Source organism: Perognathus longimembris, chromosome 11, assembly GCF_023159225.1.
Source record: "Perognathus longimembris pacificus isolate PPM17 chromosome 11, ASM2315922v1, whole genome shotgun sequence".
Classification (NCBI taxonomy): Eukaryota; Metazoa; Chordata; class Mammalia; order Rodentia; family Heteromyidae; genus Perognathus; species Perognathus longimembris.
The window spans coordinates 27,653,341-27,664,887 of NC_063171.1; the positions used below are offsets into that span (position 1 = coordinate 27,653,341).

At 41.4% G+C, this 11,547-nt stretch overlaps 1 protein-coding gene across 8 annotated transcripts in view; it reads right to left on the minus strand.

Annotated features, from left to right (window-relative positions):
- The window catches only part of Suco (SUN domain containing ossification factor), a 72,271-nt gene extending 68,820 nt beyond the window's left edge, over positions 1-3,451 (minus strand). For 4 of the 8 annotated variants that reach the window (XR_007212663.1, XM_048358307.1, XM_048358310.1 and 1 more), the window contains exon 1: positions 2,817-3,451. Coding sequence is in view for 7 of the 8 variants with exons in the window: in XM_048358307.1 (XP_048214264.1) it covers positions 2,817-2,878 (62 nt within the window). In the remaining variant the exon portion in view is untranslated. The remainder of the gene's footprint in view (positions 1-2,816) is intronic. The other 4 variants (XM_048358306.1, XM_048358308.1, XM_048358304.1 and 1 more) reach the window with 2 other exon arrangements.
- Between the last annotated feature and the right edge of the window lie 8,096 nt (positions 3,452-11,547).

An 11,547-nucleotide genomic window follows, 5' to 3' on the forward strand; every position in this document is an offset into this window, starting at 1 on the left:
GTACACGCCACATGTGTGACACTACATAGCTGACAATACATATTACCTCATACCAACCTCTGTACTGCATTTCTATCTAGAATGTCCTGTACTATTTAAGAATCACTTAAGGGGCTGGGGATATAGCCTAGTGGCAAGAGTGCCTGCCTCGGATACACGAGGCCCTAGGTTCGATTCCCCAGCTCCACATATACAGAAAACGGCCAGAAGCAGTGCTGTGGCTCAAGTGGCAGAGTGGGCTTGAGCGGGAAGAAGCCAGGGACAGTGCTCAGGCCCTGAGTCCAAGGCCCAGGACTGGCCAAAAAAAAAAAAAGAATCACTTAAAGTATGGAAAATAAAAAAGCTATAGCAACCAGAATGAATAATGAGATTGATAGGACAGTTTTTCTGTGGAGGTAACCAAAGGTTAGAATTCTAGGCTGGAAAGAAAAAGGCAGAAGACAATGAAGATTCATACAATTATGACCATACAAATTGATAAGAAATTCTGAATACTAGTAGAATATAGGGGAAAACTTTAGAAACTACTTTAGTATGAACATACGACATTCAATCTACAAAAGAAAAAATTTTATGACAAAATATAGCTTAACTGTTCTCACTGAAATCAACTACTGATTTGAATTCATATAGACAAAACCAGTGAGGAATGAAATGGATACTGGGTCTAAGTAACACCATCTTGTCTTCACAACCATCTTGGCATCCTAATAGATGATGAGGACTTTTCACCCAAAACTCCTGGACATTCTAGGAACTACAGATGTGACAAGATGTTGAGCTCTAGGAAAGATAAACTTTTTATAAACCTTTTGTGTAAACCCTACAATGGGTTTAGGTGTCATTTCTATTAATGGGGAATGCAGATATTAGGAAGTGAAAACCAAACCTGATTATGGTAAAAATTAGACCTCTATTACTTCAGTGCCATAATTTCAACTGTCAAAGGAAGAAGAAATCACCAAAGGACAAAATGTAACCTTACTAGTCATCACCATTTACCACTCTCCTCCAATCTCATTCATCACTTTTCCAAAATAATGCAAATTTAAACATCCTATTTTAATGTCTTTTAATAGTTTTGCTAAAGAATAACTCATATCTATGTTAGACAGTTTAAACTAATCTCAAAATATAGTAACCCAATAGTTTAAGTTCTTAAATTTTTCCATCAAAACCCTCAAAATTCATTTTTTAATTTGGGAGTCAAAAATTTTATCCAACTTTATAGACCACAGTGTCCTTACTACTCCTAATGAATAAAGTAAGAAAAGATTAGCTTAAGGTGAGATAGCAAGACATTCTCCAAAATAATAGAAGTGTTAATTTAAATTTGCAAGTGAATTAAATGATTCTTACTTTAATATTTGCTTTACAATTACTGGTGTATTTTAAACTTGAATGAAAAAGTGTAACCTATGCCTTATCAGCCACTTCAGCAAGTGTTGAAGAAAATATGGCCTGAAGATGGGCAAAACCACGGAAAGGGAGAAAAACACACTTCTACAAAGCTCCCAGGAAAGGGAGGAAGAGAGTATAAGAGAGTTCAAGTATTTCACCTAAAAATTTAAATCCAAAACCGTGAATAAATTCTTCTAACAAGCTAATACTTGTATTCCCACATAATATTAAAAAGCAAAGACATGGAAGAATGACATGGGTTTTATGAAAAGAATTATTCATAGTGAAAGAGAAGACCAAACTTTTTGTTCTCTAAAGCTTTTATCACCCTTCCAATCAAAACGCCGGACAGACAAGTATTTTCTTTTCTCTTTGTTTATATATTGTTCTGTGAGCAACAACTTCCATCAAGCACCTAAAAAACAGAAGATATTGTTGGTGCTTTGTAGGAACAAGCTAAAGAAGAAACCTAATTTGTCTGGATTTTGTATTATTATCTTTAAGTGGTTGTACAAAATGGTTTCAACTCATCAACTTATGAGTACCATGCATTTTGACCAATGGCTCAGCCCTTCTAGATTTTAATGTTTAAAAAAGAAAGAAAGAAAGAAAATCCCTTTGTCACATATATCTGAAGAAATTCTTGGGGGGGGGGGGAGGAGATGGCTTTCCCAAGTACAATGACAGCAATCCATGACTTACAAATTCTCTCTGCTCCCCAAACAAAACAAAACGAACCCAAATATGTTTTAAAGGTACAGAGACTCCACTGACCTTTAGGGATAAAGCACAGAGACCGCTTGGGAGACACAGTATTTACCTTCCCATCATTAAAGGCCATTACCAAAAACTACTAAGACATCCCGCCAAGCCAACTGAAAAGAGTGCTTTACTGAGGTCCCCCAAAGTTTCTGATAACAGCAGCCCCAGGTTGTACAAGAAAGGTCCAGGAGAGCTATTGTTTACACATTGCTCTTACATTGCTCCACATTGCTCATGAGGACTCCCGTTTGCAAAATCGCAGGTTCGGAACCCGGCAACCCTGACGAGTTTTCTGCCCTAACCGCACTTTGAACGCCAACCCAGGAGTCGGCTTAGTAAATCCCAACCACGTTCCCCACCTAACACCGCCCGGAACAGCACTTCAGCAAACCCCTCTGTTCCCTTTCTCCCACGGAAGTCTCCGCAAACTACAGAAACCCACCGTGAGATAGATTCTCCTCACCCAGAGCTGCCGCGGGGTGGTCGGTCGGTCCCTTCTTTGGGGCGAGGGTAGGGTCCCGGATACCCGCACCCCACGACGCCCAGATGACCTGGGGGGTGTGTGACCTGAGCCGCTCCCCTTCCCCCCCTCCTCGCCCCCCGCCCCCGGCTGCAATCCTTGCCGAAACTCTCGGGAGAGCGCGGCTACTTACCAGACCAGGGAGCACAGAGACAGGCAGGAGACCAGGGCCAAGGCCCGCCGGTACCTCTTCATCTTCTCCTCCTTCTTCCTCCTACCAGAAGGCGGCACATCCTCCCGGCAGCCGCCACTGCCGAGGCCAAGATGGAGGAACCGGAGCAGGAGCGAAAGGATGGGACCGGGAGTCCGAAGGGTGGTGGCGCCGGGGAAGCGGCTGCGCGGCGGCTCGCGTCCGGACCGCCCGGTCCGAGAGGCCCCTGTACGTCGGGGCGGGCGGAGACGTTTCACTGGAGGACTCCGGGGACTGCTGCCGCCCCCGCCGTCGCCGTCGCCGCTGCCGGCTCGTCCGCGCCCGCCTCCTCCGGCCGCTGCCGCCCCATAGCCCCCAGCTGGCCCCGGCTCTCGTCCCGTGCTGCGGACGACCAACAGCCGCCCGGTACTCGCCTCTGAACAGCCAATCACCGGCGGGGCCGCGACACCTCACACACGCCGCTGAGCTGGAAGGAGACGCGTCACCCACGTCCCACGGCGGCCGCACGCCACGCCCACCAGCCTCCCGAGGGCCACGCCCCCTCCGCCGTCCCCGGCCGGGAAGCGGGAGATTGGACACACAAAGCTCCGGAGCCTACGCTGAGGCCGCCGCCGTACTCCCCCCTAGTTCCCGCCTACTTACTGGCGCCCATTCAGGAAGTCCCGTGACTCGTGGGCCTTCCTAAGGCGGAAGGCCCGGCCCGTCACCCTGCGCGCGCAACTGATACGCGCACAGCCCCTTGGGAGTTGTAGTTTACCTTTTCGAACCCTCCTTTCACTGTCCCTGTTCCTCCTAGATTCCAAGAATTTAAAGACAGAAGTGTATAATTTTGCTTCCCGCCTCAAGGATGGTTTAGCTTTGGAACTGTTATATCCAGTTTTCCTCTTTAGAGTACATTTCAAAGATCGGCCTGGAATAAAATTGAACAACCAGAGAGGAGAAATTTAAAAGGTAGTTTCCACCCGGTCCCGCCCACAAATCGAGAAGCTGATTGGTCGAGTCAAGGGGGAGGGTGGTAACGTCAACATTTTCACACCTGTGATTGGTTAGACCAGTCTTGCGCTTTTCCCTTTGGGAGAATTTCACTGTCGGCCAGGTTCCGTGGGTTTATCTTCGTTTTGTTGGTTTCCAGCCTTCGATTGGCTGCGATTGGACCTGAAGGAAAACTTGAGTTTGTATTAGAGAAGCCAGGCTCACAGAATTTCTGAAAGCAGGAAAGTCAGCTTAGTTCATCCATGTATATCTATGATGGAGGAGAAAAAGTGGGTGGCAGTACCCACTCCCAAACTTGTGCCTGGATAAGCCTAAGAACCTTCTAGATAAAAAATCCCAAAGATTTTAGGCAGAAAGTCTCTAAGGACCTTTTTCTTTATCTCTTATCTAGATTAGAGACATTTTGCCTGAAATCCCTAAATACTTGGCTGCTTTCCTGCTCAACTATTAAAGCAGCTTTCTGATCTTGGAAAGCTGCTACTATAGTGGAGTTGGAGAAGCCATTTGGTTTCTGGCTAGTGTGTCCCTTCATTGTTACAAACTTTGACACCAAGTTAGCCTAGAGGGCTATTTCTTTTATTGGGTAAGAAATTCAAAAGAATGACTCAGTAGTTTTTCCTTTATAATCTTTTCATGGGGAGACAAAGCTATCTTTCCTTGAAGTTAACAGACAAAAGTTATAGGGAGAGGGGTGAAAAGGAAAGGTGATCTAGACAAAGGCTTTAAGTATGTGCCTTGAAACATGGCATAAATTTAGAGTATTGCTTATTGTTTATGTGGCCAATGGGTGGGAGAGAGGACCAAACAGTAAAACGCCCAACTAATGTCTCATTTTGAGCTGTAGAATTTCCTGATGACCTTATAAATTGAATTAGTTCCCGTGACAGGATTCAGGCAGAAAGCTACTTCCTGCTGTCAAGGAGTAAGTGGGCCCCTTGGTGGTGGATGCCAGTCCTTGAATGAAGCCTGGAAGAAGTTTCTTGAGGCAGGGCCTGTAACAGACATAGAGAGGAGATGGTGTGGTGAATGCGTAGCCAGCAATGGTAAAGGTGAGAAGTCCTGAGGTTCCTCTGGCTTTTGGCATCTTTGTCCGAGGAGGGGCTGTCAAGGAGGTGGCTTCACTCTCAGAAGAGCAGGGGGAGGGGGGGGATTCCAGAGATTCCTGACTCTATCCCCTCCCAAGTCAGGCACCAGATGTAAGTTTCGCCAGGAAGGAAACCTACCACATGATTCAGGCAGAAAGGAGTTTATTGGGGGAAAGCAAACTGCCAGCCTGCACAAGATGGAGGCATGGGGAGCCAGAGGGAAGGAAGAAGAGAAAAAGAGAAAGAGATCAAGAGAGAAAAGGAAAAAGTGGGAATGGTGTTGAGCCAGATTATATATAAAAGGTGGGAGATATAGCCAGGTGAATTGGATGTGATATCAAAGAAGGGGGAGGTAACTGCCTCCAGGTGTGCCAGTTACCAATAAAACAGGTACTGGGCACAAACTTAAACAGGTGGGGGGCATCTGCATGGAGCCCTCCCAGGGGTGGACCTTACAAGTACAAGTAGTTAGTTATAAGTAAATATTAGGTCCACAATAATCGAACTAAATTATTTTTCTAGTAGATGACAGTAAAATCCATTCATCTCTATACTGCAAGAGTCAAGTATTTACCTACCTCAAGAACAGTATTAAATGATTATCATGCAAGAAAAAAAGAAGGTAAGAGTAATGGAATGAAGTTTGACATTCTCTACCATGTTGGGCACCTTTCTTACTCCAGTAACTATTCTAGTCCTAATAGTGTGCTTTAGCTAATCCTCAGTAGATCACTGCCCAAGAAGTTCCATTAGAATTTACACATATTCAAACCTACAATATTTGCCTCTTCTACCTCATCTCGCTCTCATACCAAAGCCACAAATCCATCTACTTTTGAAAGGTATATATTTAGATTTAATTGGCACATACTAAGTATATATATTTGTGAGGAATGGCATGCCATTTCAGTATCTACAATGATATGTATATAATGTGTAGTGTCTTTGGCATAGTTGTGACTTTAAATATTTCTTTGTGTAGGGAACATTGAACATAAACTGCAGGTAGCTGAAGTTCCTGCCCTGATGAAGATCAGAAACTCTGATTACTGTAGGTTAAAAAAAAAAAAAAAAAAGAACCAGCAGATCATAGAAAAGCAGCTAATGCCTTTGGCCATCTCCTTTGTCCTTTATCTCATATATAAATAATGCTTAAAAGGCACAAGTGAAGCCCTGCACTGGTGGCTCATGCCTTATAATCATACTTACTCAGGAGACTGAGTTCTGAGGATCATGGTTTGAAGCCAGCTCATCAATAAGATCCATGAAACTTTTATCTCCAGTTAACCAGCAATAAAAGCCAGATGTAGAGCTGTGGCTCTAGTGGCTGAGTGCTAGCTTTGAGCAAAATTAGCTCCAGGATCAGGGCTCACACCCTGAGTTCAAACCCCAGGACTGATAACAGAAGCACAAGGTAAAAATTGTTCAGTGTAAGGTGGAAATATTTGTTAGGAAAATGGAGGAGAATAGAAAAGGAATAAGCCAGACTTCATTGTCAACAAGCAAGGACTGTTCATTGCTAGGGAGGGACACATCCTCCCAAGGGTTAGAGGTTGTAGGGACTGGATGTTGGGGTGGGCTTATATAGGGCTTAAGAAAGAAGCAGAAAATAAAAAAATGGGCTGTGGTCTCCTAGGGACTCCGGTGGTGTCCTTGGCCAGGCCCAGAGTGGAAGAATCCACCTAGGGTGTGGGGGCTATGGTCCCCAATGTTGGAATGGCCTGCCTACAGACAAGCAAGTGAGAGTAGCTGGTGCTTTGCTTGACCTAGGGGAATAAGGCAAAGTCAAGCCTTCAGTATTTGATGAGAAAGCTTTGACATCTTTTGATATATTTGGAAAACGATCAGCTCCATTCAGTATTATAATTGTAAGATCCATCCCTGGGTGAGCTCCTTGCAGATGCCCCCCCAAAGTAACTGGCATTCCTAGGGGGCATCCCTCACACCACACCTCCCTACTCCTGCCCTAGATATGGCTTGGACGGGTGGTGGGTCAGCCCTTCTCTCTGGCCATGCGTCATCTCGGCCACGGGCCAGCAGTTCAAGAATAAACTTTTCTCTTCTGCCTGAATATCACATGGTGTTCTCCTTTATCAGCTACCTACTTTAATAATCCTATACTGATATGTATATGCAATAGTTACTTTTCTTCCCACTGTGATCATATACCTAAGAGAAACAATTTAATGGGAGGAATTATTTATTTTGACTCACTGTTTAAGAGATGTCAGTTCATATGGCAGGACAGAGTGGCAAACCATCACAGTTTTATAAAAACTGTGGCCACAAAACAAAAGAGTGAGACCTACTAAGTGACTTGCTTTCTCTATACTTTACCTGCCAAAGTTTCTACTATCTCGCAAACTGACACCACCTTCTAGAAACTTAAGCTTTAACAGGTCTCTTTGTGGGGAACATTCATAGTTAAAACATAACAGCATATATCTAAGAATGATCTTAGAGAGAATAGCTGTTTCCCAATGATATTAGCTGCTTCCAGAATAAAATTTAGTTAAAACAGAAATTTTAGCTGAGAACCAATGGCTTGTGCTCGTAATCCTAGATCTAGACTCAAAACCACCCCAGCAAGGAACATGTTTGTGACTTTTATCCAATTAACCACCCAAAAAGCCCAAATGGAGCTGTGGCTCTTATTGTAAAGTGCTAGCTGTGAGCAAAAAGTTCAGGGCAAGCACCCATGCCCTGAAGTCACACACACACACACACACACACACACACACACACACACACACGATACTATCATTTCCACATATATTCAAAAAATTTTAATGAGCTATTTTACATTCCTCTTTTACCTAAGTCTTCAGAATTTGACTAGTATTTCACACTGAAGAAAGAAAGAAAAATCCCTGGGAAGCATTGAAAGATGTTTGAGGGAAATGAAATTAACAGGAGAAAGGGGCTAATGATAAATCAGTACTTAAAATCTTAACTACAGTGCTCACTGCAGCAGCACATATCCTAAAATCTTAGTGACATGTGATTAAATATTAGTATGTAAATATCACAAGGAAACCCATTTGTTCAGTCAATTTATGCTAAAGTCCATTTTAAAGTCCAACATTTCAGCACTGTTTCATTGAAGACAAAGTTTCCCACATAACTTTGCGAACATATTCAAACCATAGGACCAGGATTCACGATTACCTTGGTGCTAGAACCATAGAAATGAGTTTAAGTTCTGCTAGAAGCATCTAGTAAAAACTTAAAGTGTAAGGTTGAAAATGCAAAGTGGCAAGTGAAGTTAGAGGTTCTCACTGTTGTGTCCCTCCATGCCTTCTAAACGACATTCTCAGGTCAACCTTACCATACTTTATTGATATCCTTGCTTTGATGCAAAAGTCTCCTATTGGTCTTAAATCTTTAATCCTGAATCCTTGGCCTACCACTCAAAAACTTCTATAATCTAGTTGCAGTTTTAAGCTTAAGCCACCATTTCTTTCATGATTCAACCTTCTCACCAGAATACAGTTTGCTCTATACTAAAATACCTGTGCCCTAAGGTAGCAGATTAATTTTAATTTATTTATGTCTGTATCTCCAAGCAATGTATAAATTCCTCCTAAGAGACACCATGTATTTATATATGTACTGCAATAATTTTTCATTACAGAAGCTCAATAAATTATTTTTCTTAAGTATTTATTTAATTTGTGTAGTCATATTGAATTACAATCTGGTCTATAATTGAAATTCCTCACAATATCAAACCTTAGGAGGGAAAGTTTCAAGTGATTCTCTAAAGCCTCTATAACCAGCTGTATCTTATGCTACAAATTGTCAAATTAGTGTTTTTATGTAGTGTTTTTGTTTGGTTTGCAGTTGACTAATTTTTTTCTGGGTTCCAGTTACACCTGCCTAACCTGGAGAAATAAAGTGTTTGATAACATCGAGACAGATATTTGTCTCCTGGAAACTTTGTATCTTAGCAGGATTTTTTAACTTTTCACTAGGCTATACCCTTTTGGTAGTCTAGTGAACTTGAAGTGGTCTATCTTGGAATTTTTATCAAATAAAATGCATAGATGATAACGGAAACAATTTATTCTGGCATATAGCCATCAGAATATTACAAAGTCATTGTAATATAGTAATTGAGCTTTTTATTAGTGAATAAATAATGAATCTAGTTCCAGATTTAATAACTTCAGTAATTCCAAAATACCACCATCTGTGAAACAGCGCTCATAAACATCAAAATACTGAAATGCAGCACAGAGTGGTAAATTAAAGATAATTAAATTGGGTAAATTAATGCATATATTATGTTTAGTCACAAAACCTATGAACCTAAGGGAAAGGAAATTTAAATCTCTCTCTTTTTAAAATACATAACACTTAAAGGATGAAGGATCAGGTAAGGAGGCCATAAAAACAAAGTCTTGAAACTAGAAAGCATCTAGGAAATGGCTTCCCCAAATGACCATAATCTGGATGGCAGTCCTGGTTTGCTCTATTAATAATGTTAATAAGAACAGTACAGCCTTGCTTCTACATTTATTCTGGTTTGCACATAAGTAATATGGTCATCCTCCATGATAGAGAGGTGGAAACAACCACAATTTAGCAATGACAAATGACAAAAGTTGATCCAATGCACAACACAAAGTTCACAGGAATCTTATTCAGGATACACCAGCACCAAGACCAAACTGGTAGTGAGATTAAAGACACACATGTTTGGTGCTGGAAGTGATGAGAACAGAAACAAAAATTAGTTAGCTATCCTACTCCACTCCATATGGCTAGGTGACTGTTCCACCCAGAAAAACTGTAGATTTGTTCTCAAAGGAAATGAAGGTAAGGCCTGGACTTGAGATGCCAAGCGGAACATTTGAATAATTATTTTTATTTTCTTAGCTATAATAAGGCAAGTTGTGGTAAATGACCTTAATTTGTGACAACCTGTGCTGAAACACATGAAAACATCTTACTTCAAAGGTTCAGAAGTAGAGAAATAGATATGGGAAATTAATTATTATTGAATCCAATATGTAAGAGAATATGTAAGTAGCCATTTAACAATGCTCCCCACATTTCTGTATTGACATTTTAAACACATGTATTGGATTTACATGTTTTTACACATATTGGATGCTGAGACTCCAGCCATCTTCCTCCATCAGCATCTATTTATAGTAGAGCTTGGAGATCAGAAGAGTTTTCTCTGAGAAATTCGATTATTCCAAGAAAAAAATAATAATAAAAGATGTTGAAATCTGATTTGCTCCAACCACAGAGGGAAGGTCAGGGTCAAGAGTCACATATGTAATCAGAATATTCAATCGACATTTTTGAGCCCTACTCCTAACAAGGAATAGATAACTACCAAATGTTAAAAAAAAAAAAAATGCTTAGCTGGGCACCGGTGGCTCATGCCCGTAATATTAAGTACTCAGAAGGCTGTGATCTGAGGATCATGGTTCAAAGCCAGCCTGGGCAGGAAAGTCCAAGGACTTTTATCTCCAATTACCCACTAGAAAACTGGAAGTTGGAAGTAGAAGTGGCACTGTGGCTCAAGTGGTAGAGTGCTAGCATTGAGCTGAAGAGCTCAGGGACAGCACCCAAGCTCAGAGTTCAAGCCCCACAACTTACAAAAAATGAAAATAAATAAATAAAAATTTTAAAATGCTCTAACATGAAAGTTAGAAAAGAAAGAATAAATAAAGAAAACAAGACAACTTGGAACCGAATTCAATTGTGAATACCCCAATAAGTTATACATAGGAAGAAGAAAACTTTAGACCTATGGAAAGAAACAGGAAATCTAATGCAGAGGAAAGAGGTGAAGGGAACCCTGAAAGTGGTGGTGAAGGAAGAAACTCAAATGGCTGCTGAGTACTAAGCGTCCCACCCTGACACTGCAGATGCTAGAGCTCAGAAGCACTGGGAGAGATGGCTTCAGAAAGATTACATTCATAGAACACTTATGTCTCAGCATGCATCTGAGTATCTTCAGGGCTAATTTCAACTAATGAGAAAAGTTAATAGAATTAGGAAAAGCATTGTCAGTTTGACTGCTATCACAAAACACCAACAGAAAATGTGGCTTATAAACAGCAGAAGTTACTTTCTCAAAGTTCTGAAGACTGCCAAGTCCAAGATCAAGGCACAAACAAAATGCAATGTCTCGAAGGCCCACTTTCTCTTTCCTAGACAGCCTCTCCCTGCTGTGTATTCACACGTGAAATAGGGAATCTTTCCTTAGCTTCCTACTTGAGAACATTAAGCCTAGCTACAAGGGCTCTGCCCATGACCTAATCACTTCACAATAGCCTACCTCCAAATATCATTTTGAAAACTAGGATTTCAGTGTATATATTTGGTGTGAGGTAGAAACATTCACACTACTGCAGAAACCACTTTGAAAGCAGAAATGAAAAATAATTTAGATAACTGTTACACAGTTTCATCTGTGAGTGGCATTTATATAATCTTAGTAACATAAATACTAGTGTTTGAGCAGTAGAATCTTGACCTAACTAGTAGGAAAATTTTAAAAAGGTTTATAGGTCTCTGGTGGGGCTTGTCAGTCAGAAGGAAAGAAACTAGAAAATCAACTCCGATTGTAGGAAACACATAATACCTACAATTTTAAAAAGCAAAAAAATAGT